The following is a 22549-nucleotide window of genomic DNA, read 5'->3' on the forward strand; positions in this document are numbered from 1 at the left end:
ATCCATGTGCGATAAAAAAAAAAAAAAAGTGAAGCTACAGCTCACACAGGTGAGCCGCTCAGTCAGAATGAAGATATTTCTCTATCAAAACATCTTCCAGGAAAAACACTAAGGAAGCAGCTAACATAGTGCGTGTGAAGCTGTCGCGTGTGTTTTTTGTTTTGTTTTTAAATGAATCTGACGATACGCGATTCTCGAAGATCTTAATCGCCTTTACGCACAGACTGGAGTTGCAGGAAGAGGCGACCTGACACCGTTTATTTCATGGGGACTTTTCACTCGAGAAACTTTATGGGTGGGGCTTGGTGAGGGGGAAAGAAGAAGAGGGAAAACACGGTGATGTGTGTGCTGTGAATTCAAAGCTGGGTGGGTCCACAGAGTTTCACATTCCCAAATAACTCCCGCGCGGTGCGTTAAAGAGCGTTCAGGTAACGTTTCTGCTCTTTGCTTACTTGTAGAAAGGCGAAGGTTTACGGAGCACACTCTGTGAAACCCTCTTACGGATAGCTGAAGTGGGGTTTTTTTTAAGCCTGTAGGAAAAACTTCAGTTACTTTAAGCGCAAGAAATATGATTGACCGTGAGCGCAAAAACGTCCTAAAAAGACGCGCAACTGGAAATTTGGCGCTCTAACATAGCGTTGAATAGTCCGTGAGTTTATGCTGTGCTTATTATTGTTTTCTGTTGTCGTACTATCGCGCTCTTTTTAAAGTTGTCGACTACAGTGCGGGCCCTGTGTGTGTCACCCGTTTGGGAATGCCGTCTTAACAAATGCGCCTTTATTGTCGACGGAAACGCTCGAAAGACGTGAAAAAAAGAGGCTCAAAGCAAACTGCGGGCGTTTCAGGGGCAGTGATTGGTGCTAATGAATCTGATCTGATTAATTATAATAAATAATAAATAAACGTAATGACAAAGACTGAAAGCACCGATGTGTTTGACACCAGATGTGTTTTATTCAAAAATGTTTATGCCTGCATGATTTCTGCGGCAAGTCTGGGCTTGTATAAAACGGCTCTCTTCTCTGTTACTGTTATTTCTTTATTTCTTTGTTTCACACAGTTTCTCTGTGTGTGTGTGTGTGTGTGTGTGTGTGTAATTAATACTCCCTCATGTACGAGTCCGTGTTACATACGTCTGTGCTTGCAAAATAAATAACAGTGTGCCTCCTTCCACCTCCCCCACCCCATTATCAGTTTTCAGAAGGCCATAATGTTGATGCTGGCAGGAATCGTTGTTCTGCACATAACCACTATCATCCTGCTCCTGGTGGCCGCCATTGACAATGTAAGATGATGTTATTTTCTCTTATTTACTGTATTAACTGGAGGAGATCTGACAACGGTTTCTAGAAAATGTCTAACATATCTGCATGAACTTTAAATCTTTCCTTTGTGTCGTCAGGCCTGGTGGGTCAAAGATTCAGTGTCAGCTGACCTGTGGGGCAAGTGGGAGTTAACAAACAGTAATATGTGGCATTACACAAATCTGAAAGACTACCCAGAAGGTAAACTCCACAGCTTTTTTCCCCTGTTAAAGTTAGTGATTTTTCATTATTAATGTAATGAAGGGCAAAGATGGTGACGGAACAAATCATGTATTACACTGTTTACAGTAAATATTGTCAGTCTGAAATGAGTAGATCTGTAGGTAGTGGTGTTTATACAAACATAAAACTAAAAAGGCTGAATATTTCCTCACGCCTGTGTTACTGTTGAATTTTTTATTATCTTGTTGCTGCAGATTATCTCCAGGCGGTGCAGGCGACTTCAGTGCTGGCCTGCGTTTTCACCATCCTTGCCTTGTTTGTGTTTGTGGCCCAGCTGTTCACCCTGCCCAAAGGAATGAGGTTCACCTTCACTGGCATTTTACAGATAATCGCCTGTAAGTTACCTGCAGTCTTGTTTCTTTTGGCTGACTTTATGATTTTCTCTGGAGGATGTGCGACTGACAAACCTGACATATGTGATTTTTATCTAACTAAATAAGTTAGCACGACTCCCGAACTTAAATCTTTTTAGCTTCATAAAGGATGTCGGTAAATAATGAAACTGATTTTTAGCCTCATCCGTCCAACACACCAATGAGCTCATTGCATGGCGACGCATCTATCTATCTGTCTGTGTGTCAGTTCACAACAGTCACCACTCCTCTTTCAGTAGCAGAGTTTAATCGACTAACACAGAGGTCCTATATTGGCTCTTCACTACATGAATGAAGTGGTCTGACTGGTTGACACCCAAATTAGGAAGGGTGTGGTCAGGGCTTTCCTGTTACCAGTGTTGATAACATGAGTAATACTGTCAGTGCAGTGACATCCTAATGCGTGCACATCATTTAATTTCAACACTGTTATGCAGATTTAGATCAATGTAATCTGCAAAACATAAGATTTATTTCATAAATATAAATTCATATAAATAAGTCAATTAAATTGTATTAATTTTTTCCAGTGGGCCAGTCAGATTCCGAGCCACTGACCTCAGGCTGTTAGGTTGGAAACTAAATCATTATTATTATTAACATTTACTGAAATGGTAAATGGCCTGTATTTGTATAGCGCTTTACTTAGTCCGTATGGACCCCAAAGCACTTTACACTACATTCAGTCATCCACCCATTCACACACTGGTGATGGCAAGCTACATTGTAGCCACAGCTGCCCTGGGGCGCACTGACAGAGGCGAGGCTGCCGGACACTGGCGCCACTGGGCCCTCTGACCACCAGCAGTAGGCAACGGGTGAAGTGTCTTGCCCAAGGACACAACGACCGAGACTATCAGAGCCGGGGCTCAAACCGGCAACCTTCTGATTACAAGATGAACTGCCAACTCTTGAGCCACAATCCCCCCACACCATCCACACCATTGTTACGTTTGTCTTCTGCAGCACGAAACGTTGCATCGAAGCGCAGGGCAAAGCTGCAGTTCTGAGAATGCTGATTAGCCTGCCTTTCCTCATTGCAGCTGCCACATACATGTGTAAATACTTAAAGACATATTCACGCATTCACTACCACATCTAAGCATGCAGACACCCACACACCAAATCTGCCTCATCCAGGAGATATTAATACCATCACAACTCCTTTGGCCTGCTCTTAATGTAAGAAAGACTTCTGAGAAGAGAGAGTAAAGGCTGTTTTATTTTCATGCACTAGTTTAGCTTGTATGTATTTGAGATTACCGTACTTGTTGTTATTTGTTTTTGCAATTAAGAAAATGTTGTCTTTTAAAAATGTCATTTTAATATGGCGAGTAAAAACGATGAAGGGGTCTATTTTTGTTTGTTTTTATTAACAGATGTTTGCAGTTAAACTTGGAATTTTCTTGCAGTTTCTAAAATGAAAATCAATGAACAGTTCATTTTTCTCTTTTGAATATTTGTTATTTCTCATTAAAAATAATAGACGAATAGATGGTTGATTACTAAAATAATGGGTAGCTGCAGCCCTGTCGTGTAATCATCAATAGTCCTGAGTTCAAACACTTTCATTTGGTGCTGAACAAGATGAATCTGCCCTCGATATGACTGTTTGAGAGACCCTTGACTACTCAGTGGATTTCAATTCTCATTAGTTTGTACAAAACAGCCAACCAGTGATTAGAAAGTTCTCCACTTTCTGTCTGTACCTCACACATCGCGTGAGCTGAATCTGCCTCTACGTCACTGGTGCTCTGGTCTGTCAGAGAACACGAGGAAGCAGATTAATCAGATTAATTACTTTTTTTGGTTGGTTTTTAAATTTTGGTGATGCAAACTGAGTGCACACCACAGCAAGGTGAGCATGTTTGCATCTCAGACAAATGAAATCTGTAGAAAATCAGTAGAAGGTGATCTCAGCCACGGCACGTACAGTGTGTCTGCATCTCAGTGTGAAATTAAACACAGAATAATGGGCATCGGCTGGTCTAATCTACTGCTCTGTTTACAGCTATAGGTTGTAAATAAAATACACTTTCAGACATTTTTCACAATGCATGTGTGAGGGATATTTTTTCATTCCCAAAAAACAATGTATTCAACACTGTTGAGCTCGCTACATGCTGAGGTTTGGGGATAGAAACCGCATCGATCCGCCCACCTCGAGTAACAACCACTGTTGGTCTTTTAGGTGACTTGAATGATAGTGTCACAAATGAATGATTCTGATACTTCAGATAGTTAACCGTATCACATTTAAGATTGTGCTGCTTCTGTTAATGTCATGAGGTTCACTAGAAAAAAAGAGGTCCAGTACACCTGCTCCAGCATTCTCAGGTGTGCTGATTTCTCAACAACACCCCCAAACATTTTTGTTGCCCGTCAATGTGCAACAAAGCATCAAGTTTTCACATCTGAGAAGCAGAATCTAGAAAATGTATTCACTCACAAAAGCCTGAGCCACCCCTCATGTCTTTCTATGCTTTGCTTCCAAGGAGCCAGGCTTTCTTTTTAAAGTAAGCGATAGTTCTCCAGGCTTCCTGAAGGTTTTTCAAAGTTTCATTGGACATTGGCTGCTTTTTATTTTAGTCAAGAAACAACATTTTCATGCAGATCCTCCTAACAAAAAGACCACAAACCAAGTCAGTGTTTTTGCTACCATGTCAGATGTAAAAGAAAAAAAAAAAAAAACGGTCCTGAGTGATTAAAATTTCATGCTTTAAGTTAATTACGCATTATCAGTGAGAGTACTACGAGCACATGAGAAACTCACACAAAGTGCTAATGTCACGAGTTCATAACACTGGAAAATTAACAAGGTGAAAGTGTCATGTCTCTCATTTCCTTGCGATTGCATTGGTCACATCATGAGCTTTATCTTATAATAGAAAAATAATTACTTCTTGATTGCCTTGTCTTGGTTGCGTGTAATAATAATTTTCCCTCTTGCAGGCCTTTGCATAATGACAGGAGCCTCGATCTACACAGCCAAGCTCCACGTCAATGAGTCATCTGGAGGTTACGGACACTGCTACATCCTGGCGTGGATCTCGTTTGTCCTCACCTTCATCTTAGCGCTCACCTATTTCATCCTGCGTAAGAAGAAAGAGTGAGAGGAAAAACAGTGATAACGAGGGCAGGGCTCGTGTTCCTCTTTTAGAATTGATGAACACCATCTGAAGCTACGACTGTAGCAAAATGTCCAAATGCTAATGAGAGCCATTTGTTTATACAGCTTTTAAAAAAAATATATATATAAAATGATATGGAGCAAATGCTAACATTGCAAGTGTGAAACACATTTTTTCAGCAAAACTGACAAACAAAATAATGTTTTTTCTTTTTAATAATGTGACTAAAATGCCTCATAGTGCTGAATTATTGGGAATATTACCGGAACATAGCTAATAAATCAGTTATTTAGTGTTAAATAGTAGTAGTAGGTCAGACATAAGTACTTTAAAGGAATAGTGAGACATTTTGAGAAACGCTTATAATTGCTTTGGGTTGGTTTGTTTGCTTGTTGTGGTTTTTTTGCTAAAAAAAAATGACAAGATTGATTTGAGTGAACTTTTGGTCAGCTTAGCTTTAGTGAAACAATCACTGAGCTGTACATGAGAATCTTTGGCTGGGTGCGAACAAAAAGGGGAGACTCTAACTTCACAGGTGACGGTGGTTTGAAGCCAATGTTTTCACATTTTCAGTTCTTATGCTAAGACTGTGCATAAAAGATGGTCACAGCTGCATTCTTTCTAACGACCAGCAGGGGGTGAATCTGTGCACTGTGTTTGTGTAGAAGACGATAGAAAGAGAAAACTGCTCGGGGAAACTCTTTACATGGTTACGGTCTTTGTTTTGTTTTTTTGAAACTTTGGTCCTCTTTAGCGTAGAAAATCAAACAATTAGTATTAACCTTTTCATGTCCTACTCAGCAAGATAGTAAATAATTTATTCCCAAAATGTTTACCAGTTCTTTTAAGGTTCAGAAAGGTTGATGGAGACTAAATGTTATCATTTAATATGTTAAGTTTCTGACTGAGGAGTAAAAACCGACAAATAACATTCCTGTTGTAGTACTTGAACAATCAGGAAATAACAATCCTTCATTTACAACTAGCTTTAATCATGTTAATCATTATTTTACAGCTAGAACAAAACATTATACATCAGTCTATGTACATTGTAACCACCATATATTTTTATGCTGCATTTTGTATTTTGTTTTTTTATTATTGTGTTTACTTATTTGTCTGTAGGGGGCTGCTAACATAAGAAAAGTACATGCATTTGTACAAGTGAAAATTAAGTGACCCAGGGATGGAGGACAGAGGTGTCATTGCACCATATTACAGAACTATGCAGAAGATTTTGTTATATTGGAATTTAAGCCATGTTATGTCATTTATTAATAAAAATGATAACACAAAGTATTCGTGTTTAATCTACTAACCAGCTGTAAACACAATAAGTTCTTCTACATTTGAAGTCACAAGTCTACAAGTCACTTTTCCATAATACATATGTGGTAGTCCAGTTTGATAGTCTCCACTCAGATACAAACACACAACATTTTTAGCTAAGGATTCCTAGCAACAGCAATCTGCACATCTGAGGACAACATAAAGATAGTGCAGTTTGATTTCCAAACCTACGTGACTGAATAAGCACCAAGTTACAACACTGGAGTTTTGAAAACAACCCTTCTTTGGGCCTTACAACAGACCCATTCAGAAACAGGAATGTTCCATTATATAAAGTATCGTTCCCAGAGGAAGCGAATAAAAACTGGACTGTATTAAATGCCTTGACCAGACGGTGTGATGCGCTCCTGAACCACCAGGTGGAGAAGATGGTTCTGCTCAGCTGTCAGAAACGGCCTGCAAGGGGAAAACCGCATAAAGCATGTGATCAATATGGAAAATTAAGAACGAGAAGCAGTAAAAGATGTTTCTCACATGATGGAAATTAACATTTGTAAATGCTTACCATAACTCAGTCTGAAGAGACTTTAGAGACTCTGTGTCTTTCTCCTGACACGCCATCTGCAAAACAGATCTGCTGTTATTCACTGCACTAATAAAAACATAACTGCAGATTCAGAGGACCCTGACGAGGCCTCTGACTCATTAATATTTATTCTCTGTTACCGGTCATTCATTCCCAAAGACAGAGCGTGCTCCATCGAGAAGAATCTTTCTCTACATTAAATATTATTACTTTTTATTAACTTTTTTTTTATTTTATTTTTTTTTTTATTTATACAGTTAGGATGGCCTCTGTCAATTCTTATGTGTCACATATCAGGACGCAATAAAAACAATGATCTGGTCTGTAGTAGGTCTTAAAATTAGGTAAAGACATCCTGAGACACTGCATCATTATTTAACAAAACAGAGCCAAAAAAACAGAAGCAGTGTGTGAAAAACCATCAACTGAAGATCCATTAACTTGTAGAACAACCTTAGTGGTGAGGTATGTGTCCTTTGTTTATGCACAGCTCTCTTAAGTTTGCGGTCTAAACTTTGGGCCTTGTTTCTTTTCTTTTTCAGTCATTCTCCGTTTGAGATTTGCTGCTGTGCTTGGGGTTTGTTACCCTGCTGCATGACCCAATTTTGGCAAAGTTTTGACTGTCGGCCTCACATCTGACTCCAGTATACTTTGGTATAAAGAGCAGTTCATGGTTGACTCTATGACTGCAAGTTGGCGCAATCCTACTACTGCCAAATAATCCCAAATCATCACCTCTCCATCACCATGCTTGACAGTTGATGTCAGGCATTTATGCTGATATGTTGTGTTTGATTTTCTCCAAAGTGGCTTCCTCTGTCCAAAGGACACTGTTCCAGAAGTCTTGTAGTTTGTTCAGATGCAACTTTGCAAACCTAAGTCATGCTTCCATGTTCTGAAAGCAGAGGCTTTATCGTATGCTTTAACTGTATGCTCATGCACTTTAACATTTAACCTGCTAACTGAGGCCTATGAGATGCAGCTCTTGGGTTCTTTCCAGTTTCTCTGACCACTGGATAAACTAATCTTGGGATTAATTTGCTGGGACATCCACTCCTGGGAAGACTGACAGCTTTTGAATGTTTTCCACTTGTGACTGTCTCACTGCAGAATGATGGACCTCAAATAGTTTGGAATCAGCTTTATAACCCTGCCTAGATTGAAGGGCAGCGACAGCTGCTTCTCTCACATCATTGCTGATGTCTTCCACATTGGCACTGTGATTATGAATGCTGCAGGCCAACAAACTGCCAAAACGTCTGTGCATTTGATTAGCAGCACCTGGTTGCTTCTTACTCTCACAATACCTACAGAAAAACGAAGGGGTGTTTTTCACACAGGGCTTCTATTTTTACCGACATGATGTAATGTGCCATGTGTTGCTTTTTTTACTGTGACTGAAGAAACCCCCCCAAATATTTTTAGTGTAACAGGGAAAAATACAGAGGAAGAAACCTACACAAAACTGACAAACTGCAAATGCTGCAGCCAGAAAAAAAAGAAAAAAAGAAAGAAAAAAAAGAATCACTTCACTGCCAAAGGAAAAAAACAAAACAAAACAAACTTCAACACACACAATACATCACTGTCATATGAAGGGCGTGAAGACCATTATTTTTCCTGTACGAGACAGGAAGACTCAGACTGTGTTATCATGAAACTCACCACTACGGACTGCAGGAGCAGGAAAACATTCTCAGGCAGGAAGGTCACTGAAGCAGAAGACAAAAAACAACATTTACACAACTTCAATAAGTGTGCAGGATTAATGACACATTATTATACTCAAATAGTCGAGTGCTGAGATGAATTTACATTGGCTGTGAGGATCAAAGGACTCCCACGCGTATCTCTCCAGGGTCTGGGCGTGTTCTGGTAACAACTTCTGAGGTGGAGGCTGCACCAAAAAAAACAAAACCACACCAACGTGGGACCATTTAAGTTCTGCTGCACTAACAATCCTGAATTTTTCAAGATGCACAGTAATTACTGTAAGATGCTGCATAAATAATTAACATTGTCATTAAGTGTAATTGCATTGTTACTGTGGTGGTTTAAAACGGCCTAATTGCTTTAAAAAACTATTCTGCTTTCTAACAGTTCACTGTTTGGCCAGCGGAGGGCTGTTTGACACTCAAGTACAGGTGGGTGTTTATGCTGCTGAATGTATGTGGTTAAAATAAAGAAATAAAACTCTATGCAATGCACACAACAGGTGCTTTCATTATGCTAATGTGTCTCCTCAGCTCAGTCTCAGCTCCTCGCTGCGAGAATTAAGTGTGAGAGACAGTGAAGAGACGTGAAAACGGAGGGTCTGAAGCTGCCAAATGAGAAATCCTTGCATTAGCTCGAGTCTCACGTCACGTCAAACTGTGTGTCGCATGTGGAGATGCAGTACTTGTGTCAGGATACATTAGGACCAGCTTTTTCTCACTCTGTGCCTCCTCTCTCCTTGCAGTGCATTTAAAGTACACTATATTGCCAAAAGTATTCACTCACCCATCCACATCATTGAAATCAGGTGTTCCAGTAACTTTGATGGCCACAAGTGTATAAAATGAAGCACCCAGGCATGCAGACAGCTTCTACAAACCTTTGTGAATGAATGGATCACTCTTAGGAGTGCAGTGGTACTGTGATAGGATGCCACCTGTGCAACAAGTCCAGTTGTGAAATTTCCTCACTACTAAATATTCCACAGTCAGCTGTTAGTTGTGTTATAATGACGTGGAAGTGATTGGGAATGACAGCAACTCAGTCATGAAGTGGCAGAGCACGTAAAATCACAGAGTGGGGTAGGTGGATGTTGAGACGCACAGTGCAAAGAGTTCTCCAACTTTCTGCAGAGTCAACTGCTACAGACCTTTGTACCTCATGTTGCCCCTTGGACTCAGCCCCTCAGTTCCAGTGAAAGGAACTTAATGCTTCAGCATAACAAGACATTTCAGACAATTTCATATTCCCAACTTTGTAGAAACACTTCACAAATGTGCTTCTGGAAGACTGGTCAAAAATTCCCACAAACAAACTCTAAACCTTGTGGAATGAATTCCCAGAAAGGTTAAAGCTGTTATAGCTACAAAGGGTGGGTCGACATTATATTAAACACTATGGATTAACATCACACAAGTTTATATGAGTGGGAAGGTAGCTGCACAAATACTTTTGGCAATATAGTGTATTTGAAGAGTGAATTTAAAGGTATTTATTGCAACTACCTATAAATAAAAACTTGTTAAAGTGCACATTTACATAAATTTAAACAAATAGCCTGAATCATACCTTCAAAAACACAACATTGAACATGACTTTGCACTCAAGTCTGCAGTGAGAGAGGTTGTTTTAATTATCAGCAAAACCGATGAGCTTACCTCAAGCAACATGAGCAGAAGCACCCTGGATATCTCACATTTTGCCACAATGTCCAAAAAGGCACCTTTGTTGCCAGGAAAGTAAAATTAAAGATGAGAAATTAAGACATTTTTCCTCTTAGTGCAAATAACATGAAAAATCTGCACAGCAGAAAAAAAAGACAATTATGAGGGAATGCTGCTCTTAAATATCCCAGTTTTCAAGTTGAGCTGTTTTCATCAATTTAAGATACTGGATACAGCTTTAGTTAAGAAAACACAAACTGCTAAGGCTGTAATAACACCCCATCTTTACAAAACTCTGCTAATAAAATTTTTTTATCAGATGCTCACCAACAGGGGTGATGGAGCCTGGTAGCTGCAGTCCTTTCTCCTGACAGATCAGCTGCATCTCTGTGAACACTGACAAAGCACCGTCATAATCACCTGGAAAAGAAAAAAGAAAATCATAAAAACACAAGTAATACAAACTCACAAACACAAAAGTCACGTCAGATCCTGTCTGCACAGCAAACAAACTGCAGCTACTCAATCAGAACCGACAGAACTCACGGGTGAGGATTTTACACGTGGCCATTTCTCCCATCGACAGCAAAGCTTCGATGGGTGTTTGCGTCTGTAACTCTGCAGCCCTCTGATAATGAACAATAGCCTCTCCTGGTCTATTCATCTCCTATTGAGGAAGACAGGAGAGTAACAACGAATCATTATTTCCATCATTTGCTTAAAAAAAAACAAAATAACCCCAAAAAACAATTCTGGGTCATTTATCCTGAGAGACAGCAGTTTTACCTTGAGCGCGTTGCCAAGTTCCAAACACAGGCTGGCTGCCATCACAGGCTGGTTCATCTCAATATACACCTGCAATTCATTTGTACATCAGAATTCAGTCACGATACAAGAATGTACTCCACAATCTTTTTTTCCAGACCCAGATCTAATGAAATATTCCATGGTGAATCTGCTTTATTTGCTGATTTATTCTGGAGGGCATTTACTGCATCAAGCACTAAAAATCTACTTGAAAACTAGAGCTCATCATACCTTAATGGCGAAGCTGTAGCAGTTGAGTGCAGCCTGGAGGTGTTCATCAAAGCCTGGAGCCTGCAGTGCCCTGTTCTCCTTCTCAGATGAGAGGAAGAGGCGAGCAGCGTCAGTTAATGCCAGTGCCTCTCCAGGAGCATTAAAGAGAGTCTGCTCACACCTGCAGTCAACACATAGAGGATGTATAACAACAGCCGACAGGTCACTGTCATGACTATGAATGCTACGCTCTCCCTGTGGGCTAATTAAGACTACTGCTGACCACTGATAACTTAGCATGCCACTGACTGTACCTTTATGTAACAACCTCACATGCTGTTTCTTTGTTTTAAACAAGAAAAGTTAGTGATCTGCTCTAAATATTTTAAGCTAAAAATATAATATTAGATTGATAGAACTTAAAAAACTGATAACAAACATGTGTACCATTTGAAAGCTAAATAAGCTAATTATGACATAAATACAATAATAAAAGTGTGAAGTTTTTAATCTAATTGTCCTCATGAAGTCATGCTACTTATACTTTTGTCAAAAATTTGACCATTTGTGTCTGAAAAAAATTATAGCGGATGTAGGAAAAATAACTCAAATTTACTTATTAAACTGCAGCATTATGTGGTGAAGCCACAATGAGTAACACCAATATTTTCAAGCTTCAAGTCAGCCTTTTAAAGTCTTTTATGCTTGGTTCTACACTTGAATCTTTTATGACCTGAATGTAGGACAAGCGTGTGAATATTTGATCAATAAACCTGCGTGTGATCCTTGAGCATTTCAAACCAAAATAATGATGATGAGCAAGTTTCTGCAGTTTCCTGGCAGAGATCCCAGAAATTTTGGATACAAGCATGAAGGATTTGCTCCCAGTCTTCTACAAGAACATCAGTGAAACCAAGCGCCTCATTACTGAGTGGAGCGGCTCAGCTCACGAGGCAGAGCAGGTCATCTGCTAATCAGAAGGGTTGGTGGTTCGATCCCTGGCTGCTCCGATCCCTGGCTGCTCCAGTCTGCATGCCAAATATCCTTGTGCAAGATACCAACCCAAGAGAGTCTCAATATCACTTTGCTATTTACTGTCTCACACACACACACACACACACACACACACACACAAAGTGTGCGTCTGTGTTAAGGCAATAAGTATGTGTTACTGTATTTGAAATCTATGCATTTTTACCAGTTTGTGCATGGACTGCACAAGTGTCTGGATCTGTTATTGAGGAACTGCTCTCCATTCCTGGGTGAGTGCAGACTGCAGCTGTGCAGTGCAGTGCACACTGCTTGTTGACTCAGCATGTTCCAGGCATGTTAGACAGGAGATATATCAGGGTTAATGCTGGCCAAGGAAGTCTCAGGATACACCCCTGATCTAGAAAGCCCTGCACTATTCTGGCACTGGAGGAGCAGCATTATCCAACTGAAACAACTGCTAGATGGGTGCTGCCGCATGAATGGCACAATTGTACTAAATGACTAGTCTACAACTAAGAAGATGTATAGTTAAACTTGAGAATTGTTTAATGTCAAAAACTCTCTAAATGAAGGAACAGCCTCAGCTGCTTCCTTTTGATGTAGAGGGGCAGCAGCTCTATCTGAACCCCTCCTGAATGGATGAACTCCTCACCCTATCATTAACAGATCAAGCTGAGATTAATGGATTTATAGCATTTCTCACCAATGACACACCATTTGGTGACAGTTAGCTGCATAGCATTAGGACACAACAATTTACCAGAATTGGGTATCAATTAAAATGCAAAACAATTAGATTAAATGACTAGTACATCTTGTACAAACTAGTGACAATAGAAACAAGTCAGCTAGTCACACAAATTCCCTAGTTGGGACTCTGGTTGTCCAGTCCTTAGCTGTTGAGGCTGGCTAGCCACTATTGCTGTTGCTCTATGTCTGCAGGACAAACGCTGCTGTTCTACATGGTTCCTCAAGAGCATTTTTCTTGTTAGAAGGGAGTTTTTCCTTCCCACCATTGCAAAGTGCTTGCTCATGGCGGGTTGCTTAATTGTTGGGGTTTTCTCCAGATTATTATGGGGTCTTTACCTTACAGTGTAAAAGCACCTCGAGGTGTCTGTTGCTGTGCTTTGGCACAATTCAGTTGAACTGAATATGGATCCACTCACCGAGCCATGGCCAGGTTACAGAAGGCAGCATACTGAAGGCAGTCCTGCTGCTTCAGCTCCTTTGCCAGCTGACCTGAAAGCACAGGTAAAGACAAGCCTGGTGACATTTATTCAGCCTCTATCATTTAACAGCACAAGAGAGGCGCTGAGTCCTCTGTGCTGCAGTATAGGCTGGATCACAGCACTTACATGGATGGACTAATGTGGCACTCACCAAATTGCTCACTTGCCTCCGCCACATTGGGCTTCCGAAGAAAACGCCTACAAAAGAAAACACAGCATTTTCATATTTTAAAACATCTTAGATACCCAACTGTGATACACGGCAGCTAGATAAACATAGAATATCAGTACTGTGGCAAACTACCGGCTAGTTATGGGTTAGCTGTCAAACAGCACCAACAACTCATCGCTTATTTTTCGATGAACCTGGGCTAAAACATCTCAAAATGACCAAATACTTCACTACAAAACGAGCACCAACAGGCTAACACTAACGCTAGCTTAGCCCATTAGCACTAGCTGAAAGTCGTTACCTCGCATTCAGTCTAAATAACATTTAGCTATTCCTGATATTCGTCCATCTTTCTTCTTAAACAAAGCAATTTCAAAGCCTTACTTTTTCAGTTTATTTGACACAGCTCGGTATCTCGCCAGAAAATCGCCCTCCGCAGCCATGATCAATGCAGGCAAACAAACTACACCAGGAAGTCCAACTGACAGCAGCCTCAACTCTCGATCTTATTGGTCGGCGTCGGCAATGGCGTGGCGCATGACATGCCCAAATGAGTAGAAAGGCTACAGCACCGGACAGAAGCCGGTGACAAGAGACACATTTATTGAAAATCATCTACCTGTTACCTACAGTTTCTGAGGTCAGAAGAAGACGTCAAACACTTGACTCCACTTGGAAAAAAAACCAAGAGATACATCTGGCCCTTCAGTTGATCCATCTACTGTTCACTGAAGCCTGATCACGAATGGTTTCAGTGAAAGGTGGCTGTTAAACAGCATTGTTAATGAAGGGAAAAGGGGAGAAAAGGCTATGGTGTGCAAAATTAAACAAGAACTGGACTGAAAATCAGTGGCCACAAGTCTTATGGATGATGATGAATCCAAATTGGAAATTTTTGGCTCAAATCATCATCAGTACGGAGGAGGTCAGGAGAGAGGTACAACAGAGAGTATGTGCAGCCATCTGTATAACACGGCGGAGGCTCTGTCATGGTTTGGGGCTGCAATTCAACTGGGGCGTTTGCTGCTTGTCAAAAATGAATTAAACCATAAACACAGGATTTTGATCCTTCACGCAAAACCATTTGGCATCTGATTGTTAGCGACTCCATTTTTGAGCATGAAAGTGATCCCAAACTAACTGAACTAAAGGGAAAAAAGCAATAAAAAAAAAAAAAACACGCACACACTCTGTCAGTTATGGAATTGATCTCCCCAGAGACCAGACTTTATTCCCACACCAACATTATTGAAGCGGTGTGGAATCATTTTAACAGAAAATAGAGCAAACCCAGTCAGAAGAAGAGCATTGAACGTCCATCAAGATGCCTAAAGACTCCTTAAAGAAATGACAAGAAAGCTCATTAGAACTGTTCAAACTCTCTTTTTGCCTTGCCCGTTTGAATAAATTGGTGCACAAAATCTAAAGAAATGAGGTGTAGCTAAAGACTTCTATGTAGTACAGTCGTAGCATTTAGTGAAAACCTTTAGTACTTTTGATACACTCTGCTCATTTTGATGGGAATGCTTCTGTACATTTACATATTTTACACACTTTTAAAAATCTTTGTGTTGTACCAAACTACTTTTACTTTGCATTTGTGGTTTTTGTTGATGTTATTGAAAGATGATTCTCTCAGTGTCGCTGACACAGATGAGATTAAAGTAGAAGAGCGCTGGATTATGATCCCACAATCACGAGTTGATCTAAAAGTTCTCATAAACAGACTCAAAAACACCTTCATCCTTGTCTTTTGTCTTTTGCGCTGCCTGTGGAGGTAAAATGAGAAGCAAGTCAACATTTACATGTTTTATTTTGACACCACGTTATTTTCTCTGATACTGTCAGATGTGAAAAGACACTCAAAGTTCGCTGACCTTTTTTGGGGGTTCCTTTTTCTTGGGTTTGTCTTTGTCTTGGTTATTCTCTCCGCTGGCAGGTGAGCTGTCCAGTACATCATAAATAGACCTGGGACGAGGCTCTAGACTCTGAAAGAAATCTTCATGTCAGTGTCCAAATAAATGTTGGAAATGACAACATGAATGTAAGGAAGTTCAGGTGAAAGACACTGATGAGGAGGGAGGTGCTCACGGCATAGTAAGACGTGGACTGAGCTGCTGTTGCATCCAAGCTATCGTCCTCCTTCTTTGTCACCTTCTTCTCTTCTTTGCTTTGCTTTTGTTTTTTCTCACCAGCTTCATATTTCTTAGTCTAAAGATGGAGTTGGATTCATCAAAAAAAGAAAAAAGAATCACAGGTGTGGAACAAACAAACGAGTAAAACACGAGGCTTTCCTCACAGCTGCTCCCTTTCTAGTTTTTTGTCTTGTGTTTGTATTCAGAGTTTATGGGGCTAACTTCATTTTCGCATTCAATGCGCTTGCTGTATAAGAGCTCAAGTCCACTGGGACTACGAAAGAAGCACAGCCACTGATAGGATGAAGAAATTGAGCATGTTGTAAGTCAGAGTATTACGTTTTCTTTGGCTCAAATCAGTGTGTAAATGATTATAATTCAGTAGTTCAGTAACAGCAGTCCCAGTGCAGTTTATGAGGCAATAAAGACATGACAAAGCTGGTGGCATGTGACTATTTCCATTAGTCTGATATGGGTTTTGTGGTTGAGACTCTGAGATGACACTGCCTGATGTTGGACAGCTGTTTGTTATTTGCAGTATAATTGTTCACACTTATTAAACTTAAGTATAATCAGGATTAAATCATATAATCAGTTTCAGATGAAAATTCCCACTGGGGCATTTTAAATTCCAACTTGTAACTTAATCTGGAGTGCATGCCTTGGGTTGTGTGATAACTCATGCGATTAATAGTGGGTCAGTGAACTCAGGACCACATCCAAAGGGGACAACCATCCCAATAGGGATTAAATACCTTTGTTTGTAGAACTGAGCAAGCCTCTTGGATCAAGTACTTGTCAGTCAATTCTTGAAAACTGGATACAGTTAAAACTTTGTCAAAACATCCCTCATTAAACTGTGAAGAAACTCTGGTGTGTCGTAACCTGCTGTTTCTTAACTATTGCCTGCTTATCAGCAGGATCAGTCTTACCCAATGTCCTCTGAAGACATACACTGAGCCGAGCACACTGAAGATCAACAGCGCACCCGTGAAGACGGCCATGATGATGAACTCTGTGTTAACAGGTTCCTTGTAGCGTTCATCTGGAAAAACCACAAACAAAAAAAAGTGTCACCCTGTGCTGGACTTCATCACAACTGGATAACATGCAGATCAAATGGCCTTTGGCGTCTGTTCTGGCTAATTTCTCAAGACATACAGGGGTTTCGAAAATGAGATTCGGGACCCTTCAAAGGCTCAGAAGATAGATCTCAGGGATAGCAAAGCTACTGGAAGGATAAGAGAGAAAAAATGATTTTTTATTACACAGAATGCTGTTTATTTGTTCTTTTCTTTATGAACTAAGCAATACTTTTTCATCAGTACGCATACCCTTTAACCTCCTAGGACCTGGCGTCCACATATGTGGGCATCAAATTTTAGGTTGTCTAGACCAGAATACTAAATTTTGCTCAACAAGGGCCTGATATCCACTTACGAGGACACTATACTGCCACTGTTCTATTGAAATTTAAAACGAATGGATTCATATGTAGATCTCATTTTTCTCAGGAACAAAAATCAGGTAAAAACATAAATCTGGTAATTCTTTGTTTTTACATTCATTGGGTCCCAATCAGCCCAGATAACAAAGAGGAATTAAAAATGCATGCCATGAAAGAGCCAGTGGAAAATAGCAAATTGTATATGATCCCCTTTGCGGGACTGCAAGCATTTGAAAGCATATTCTTAATATTCACCTTAAAGCTGTGTTACAAGTTATTTTGATTATTGCTTGTATTTGCAAAGGATGCAACTAGAAAAACGTCTTATTTTTAGTGTTGTTCAATAGCAGCAAGGTATCATCGTAGTTCAGTCACTGACCCCACCAACCTCCTCGACACTAATAATATGTATCAAAGCATCCCTGATTGAAGCATCTTAATCTGTAGCTTTCTTTTGAGTTTATCGTGTTCATCTGTGACAGGATCACAGATGGACGCTGCTTCATTTGAAGAAAGAGGAAGATTTAAAAAGAAGGAGTAAGAAGGGAAAGTTGAGAAGTTGCGTTATTGTATGATTACAAACAGTTATCTTCATGTCCTGCATGTCTTTAACAGAGAGCCTTTTAAACACATTTACTCTTTTTAAAAAAATCTGGAAAAAATGCAGTGAATCTGTTTCTTATATACCTCAAGGCAGCTCTTCCTTAGTTAGAATACTTTACTGCTGTGTAACTGTGATAAAGATGTCTTACAGTTGGAGCTTTCCTCTTCATTTTCTTTCTTTTGGACTAACCTCTCACTCGAAGAAACCAATCCACCTTCACCGTTTGATACTGGCAGGAGTAAAGTCCTGAAAGCTTCAGGTTTTTCAGCTCCAGATGCCAGGAAAATATTTCCTGTCTGGTATCCATTGTAGGGATGGTATTATTGTATATTATTTTGTTTTTTGGATCGAAGCATGTCAAGCAGCCGTCTTCCGTTTGGTTTACTGCTTTGGTCAAATTGCATGTAATGTTGAGATTTTCACCTCTAAAGGCCACAAAGACTTCGTGCTCCAGACTGATACCTGTGAAAAAACATGTTAGAGGTTCACATTAGGGCTGGACACGAAATAAATCTGCTGCAGTTCATTAATTCTCCTGACTATTTCTAGACTACAGGGTTAGTCGCACACGTAAGCAACAGAAAACACTCATTCCAGTCAAATAAACATCAGTCACAGCAGAAATGTGGTGGCTCACTTGGTGAATCCATTGCTGAACACATAGTGGGAAGGAAAAATGCAGGTATCCATGTCAACTTGAAGAAAAGGGTCCAAAACTGTTGAGATTCCATGGTGCAATTGGGTAGTTTGATAAAGGTGTCTGTATTCTTTTTCGATGACAATGTTTTGTGACTCTATGGACTGTTGAAGTTCCTCTTTCTGCCAAAAAGCACTTCCCCAAAATGTTTGATGGACACTGACGCACTCTAAAGGGAACAACCAGAAACAGCATTTTACATGTTAGTCTAGGACATGGCAGACAATATTAAAGTCTAAAAACACTAAAGGTTAAAGACTTTCCACAGGCAACTCTAAAAGTTTTTGTTTTGTCCAAAGAAAGACTTCTTCTGGTCGCAGTTTGCTGTTACGTCAGCGTCTGGATGGGAAGCAAAGTGCAGTTTTGGCTTTCGTCCACAGTGAGACAGTGTTGGCGAAGTAACAGAGTGAGCCACGAGTGCGCACCTCGTCATGTGGTTTTCAGACGACAGCAGAAAGAGAAGACTCGAGCAGGGAGCGGAAATAAGCGCGCGCGTGTGTGTGTGTGTGTGTGTGTGTGAGCATGGCTGGAATTTAGCTGAAGGTGACAAATTGCCTTTTGTTAATGTGAACCAGCTGTCGCGGGTAGTGTGACTTCTTCACCGCAGTAACTCTCTGCTGATTCGCTCTCTCTAAAGCTGCCAGTGGAGATGTGCAGATGTTATAGTGTGGCAGTTATTGTTATTCAACTCCATTTGTCTTTTTTGTCCCTACGCCCTCTTCCTTCTCTCCGCCTGTCCACCTGACTTTTTCAGCATTTCCTTTCTGGAGAGATTACCGGCCAACTCTGACCTCACCTCAGCCCACAGCATGAAAACAGACATAGAGAGGGGGAATAACATCTGGATGCCAGTCACTGAGGAATAACTCATTCCATTTCATACCCACTATAATGCGCTTCTTACCTCTCCTCCTTCCTGGGGAGTGAAGTATACAATAAAAACACAGATAGACTAGCGATCAGGTTTACAGGAGCACAGCACAGAAGGGCACTTAACCTAAGAGGTCCTTTTAAATCTGACATGCAAACAAGTACCTCACTGGAGTTTTGAACCAGATGAACTGGAGTCACTGGGTTGCCTTTTTAGCTTTAATCAGTGCACTGAGAAATGAGGTTATATGCTTTAAATATACTGGATTGGACTCCTAACATCCCCTGAGATTAAAAGTTTCCATTGCTGAAACAAAGGTTTTTATGAACTACTAGGCTTTGCTGAGGAACTTTACTCAGCTGCCGTTTCCCTTTTGACGTACATTAGCCTTCTGCTCTGTAATATTATATAAGGAAGATGTTCAAGTTTTGATTTACTGCAACTTGATGTCATGTTCAAGAAACCAAGTTGAGGTGATTTGCACTTTGTGAAGGGGTGCATTATCCTACTGGAAGCAGGCATCAGAAGCTGGGTACACTGTGGTCCTAAAGACATGGATATGATGAGCAACAACACTCAAATGTTCTTCATACCATGACAACACCACTGGTGTGAAATGTTTACACCAGGATCCATGCTTTTTATGTTGTTTCCACCAAATTCTGGCCCTACTGTCTGATTGCTGCAGCAGAAATCAACATGGAGTTTCTGAAATATGAAATAAAGTTATTTAATTCGCTTTTCTTCCCCATTCTAATGCTCAGTGTAAACTCCAGCAGGCTCTTCTGATCATGTCTAAAAACCTTAATGGGTGATTAAACAACAATTATAAGTCCTTATTTACTTGTTAATGTTAAATCATTTGAATCTTTATCTCAAAGCTTTAAAGGAAAATTATTTAAGAGTACAGTATTAGTAAACGTATTGGAGTACATTTTATGCTTATACTTTATGCTTGCTTTAAATGGATTTATCTCTACTTTACGTTACATGTTACAGCACTTGAATACTTTCCTGCACTTAATCAGATTACATAGAGGAGATCAAATTGACTTCAGCTTAACTTACTGCAACATTTTCCACAATTGTTTTTCATTTGTGTTTTCAGCATGCAGATAAGAGCTTCTATTTCTTCACAATATACATATTTTTATTATTATGACTGTAAGAGGATCTTAGAGAACCTGGAGGATGAACAACATCAAACAAATCATAGAGAAAATATTCTTTAACATATTAAATAAAGAAAATAAACTAAGGCATGTTATGTACATATTGTTAGTCGGTTTAACCCCTAAAAAGGCATTATATTTTGTATATTTATTTGTAATTCACAGAGTAAGTGGTTCTCTAGTACAGTGTAGAGTAAACGTGCAGGTTTTCTATTAAAGTTTAATAGAAAAGTAAAAGATGTTTCTCTTGTTTCTCTGTTTCTGACATAAATACTAGCAGCAGTTACTTCTTATAGTTGAATATCGCTGTGTGGAGGGCAGAAGGTGTTAAACGGTCAGATAAAAAGAATTTGTAACATTTTTAAGGAGACCACGGTGCAGAAATGTGATCCTCCAGCTGAGTGAGATAGCAATCTCAAATATGCATATACCTGACTCTTCCACGGTGAAGATGAGACAGAAGGAGATCTCAGAGAAGAGGATGTGCCACACATCTGGCAGCAGCTGGATTGCAGAATTTGTCTGCATGTGATGTGCATGAGAGGGAGAGAGAGAGTTGGAGGTGGGCGTGTGTTGGGGTCTAAAAGCTAGCACAGCTCCCAAACCCTAAACGTATTTTAAAAAGAGCTCTGTGCCGGACCTGCCGCACACTCTTCTCTTAATTATCCCAAAGCTGGGAGACGAGGGTGGAGAGAGCGTCGGAGAAAACAGGAGAGAAGGGAGAAGAAGTAAGTAGAGGGACCGTGGCAGCGACAGGGTGGAGAGGCGAGAGGAGCAGAGACATCTGGTATTCAAACCGCATGGGAGAGGGAGAAGGACTTCCTGCTGAGTCTTAAAAGCATCATCATCATTTCAAGTCGTGAGTATCGGCTCATTTGCTCATTTTTCCGAAACAGCTCCCAGCTTGTGATACTTCTGCCGCTGCGGCATTAGTTTGCAAAGTTGAAAAGTGTTTTTGTTCCAGCACAGCCACAAACCATAATCATAACAGGTGACGGCGTGCTGGTTTGCGTGGTGCTGTTGTGTGGTTAATTTTCACTCCTCCTTTGATCAGCCTCCAAATTCAGACCTCCTGAGAACATTTACAATACCTCAGCAGTGAGTCATCGGCTTATTACTGTCCAGTATGATTCACAGATCTGTCATATGCAGTGCTGATGTTATGCTTTTCCCTTTGCTTGGCTGGTTTTCTGGGTCGCCTGCCTTTAGCCTTTCTCTTTTCTTCCCCATTAAAACTGGACTCTAAAAATCAAAAACTTGCCTTCTTTTTCTTTTTTCCCAACTGAACTGCTGTTGCTCTCTCCACACACACAGACAGGTCCAACTGGAATAAGCCTGTTTTCTTCATCCCTTCAATTCGACAGGGAACAAGACTTTTTTTGGTTCACATCCTGCCCCATTATCAAGTAGCTGTGTTGTCATCAGTGGGGTTTTATTGGAGGCAAAGCAGAGACGTACAAGTGTTTTTACACGTCTTATTTTTCCCTCTGTGGATCCTGGATCTGCCACAGTGACTGGGAGTATTACATGAGTCTCCAGCTTTCTAACACCACCAGTGATCTTTTTAACCATTTACCCAGTTATGAAAAATAAGGTGCTGTTGGACTCACTGGATCAAGCTGTGGTCGAAACATCCATAATTTGATTTTATGAAAAAGGCTGGAGATAAAAGCTGCCAGACAAGAAGTGAAGTCATATTACATTTATGCTCAAAGCATAAATGTAATATGACTCACAAACATTTTGTAATAAAGTACCAGGTTCTAAGGCCTTTTGGTAAACTTTATACCAGGGATGTCAAACATGAGGCCCAGGGGCCAAAATTGGCCTGGGAAAGACTCCAAGCTGGTCCACTGGAAAGCTTTGGAAAATATGAAGAAAGGCATAATTTTGGACTTTGTATTTTA

At 40.3% G+C, this 22549-nt stretch overlaps 3 protein-coding genes across 5 annotated transcripts; 1 reads left to right on the forward strand and 2 right to left on the reverse strand.

Annotated features, from left to right (window-relative positions):
- Positions 1 to 291: 291 nt before the first annotated feature.
- LOC100696536 (epithelial membrane protein 1) lies at positions 292 to 6565 on the forward strand. 3 transcript variants are annotated; one of them, XM_003447870.5, is made up of 5 exons: positions 292 to 428; positions 1195 to 1285; positions 1403 to 1505; positions 1742 to 1882; positions 4874 to 6565. In XM_003447870.5, exons 2-5 carry the CDS (start codon positions 1211 to 1213, stop codon positions 5032 to 5034), a joined length of 480 nt encoding a protein of 159 aa, XP_003447918.1. In that variant the 5' UTR covers positions 292 to 428; positions 1195 to 1210; the 3' UTR covers positions 5035 to 6565. The 3 variants fall into 3 exon arrangements, with proteins under 3 accessions (XP_003447918.1, XP_019215403.1, XP_019215404.1); XM_019359858.2 differs by having other exon boundaries at positions 311 to 366; XM_019359859.2 differs by lacking the exon at positions 292 to 428 and adding an exon at positions 468 to 649.
- On the reverse strand, positions 6208 to 14261 carry f8a (coagulation factor VIII associated). Its single transcript, XM_003447871.5, has 12 exons — positions 14101 to 14261; positions 13696 to 13742; positions 13482 to 13554; positions 11344 to 11503; positions 11092 to 11160; positions 10852 to 10972; positions 10633 to 10725; positions 10300 to 10364; positions 8744 to 8825; positions 8594 to 8640; positions 6908 to 6963; positions 6208 to 6798 (listed from the first exon to the last, which is right to left on the reverse strand). Exons 1-12 carry the CDS (start codon positions 14157 to 14159, stop codon positions 6717 to 6719), a joined length of 954 nt encoding a protein of 317 aa, XP_003447919.1. The 5' UTR covers positions 14160 to 14261; the 3' UTR covers positions 6208 to 6716.
- A 646-nt stretch (positions 14262 to 14907) lies between these two features.
- On the reverse strand, positions 14908 to 18889 carry nfam1 (NFAT activating protein with ITAM motif 1). Its single transcript, XM_003447916.5, has 6 exons — positions 18540 to 18889; positions 18092 to 18364; positions 16784 to 16896; positions 15808 to 15927; positions 15594 to 15704; positions 14908 to 15485 (listed from the first exon to the last, which is right to left on the reverse strand). The coding sequence occupies exons 1-6, from the start codon at positions 18631 to 18633 to the stop codon at positions 15423 to 15425; spliced, it is 774 nt and encodes a 257-aa protein (XP_003447964.1). The 5' UTR covers positions 18634 to 18889; the 3' UTR covers positions 14908 to 15422.
- Between the last annotated feature and the right edge of the window lie 3660 nt (positions 18890 to 22549).

This window comes from Oreochromis niloticus, linkage group LG6, assembly GCF_001858045.2.
Source record: "Oreochromis niloticus isolate F11D_XX linkage group LG6, O_niloticus_UMD_NMBU, whole genome shotgun sequence".
NCBI lineage: Eukaryota > Metazoa > Chordata > Actinopteri > Cichliformes > Cichlidae > Oreochromis > Oreochromis niloticus.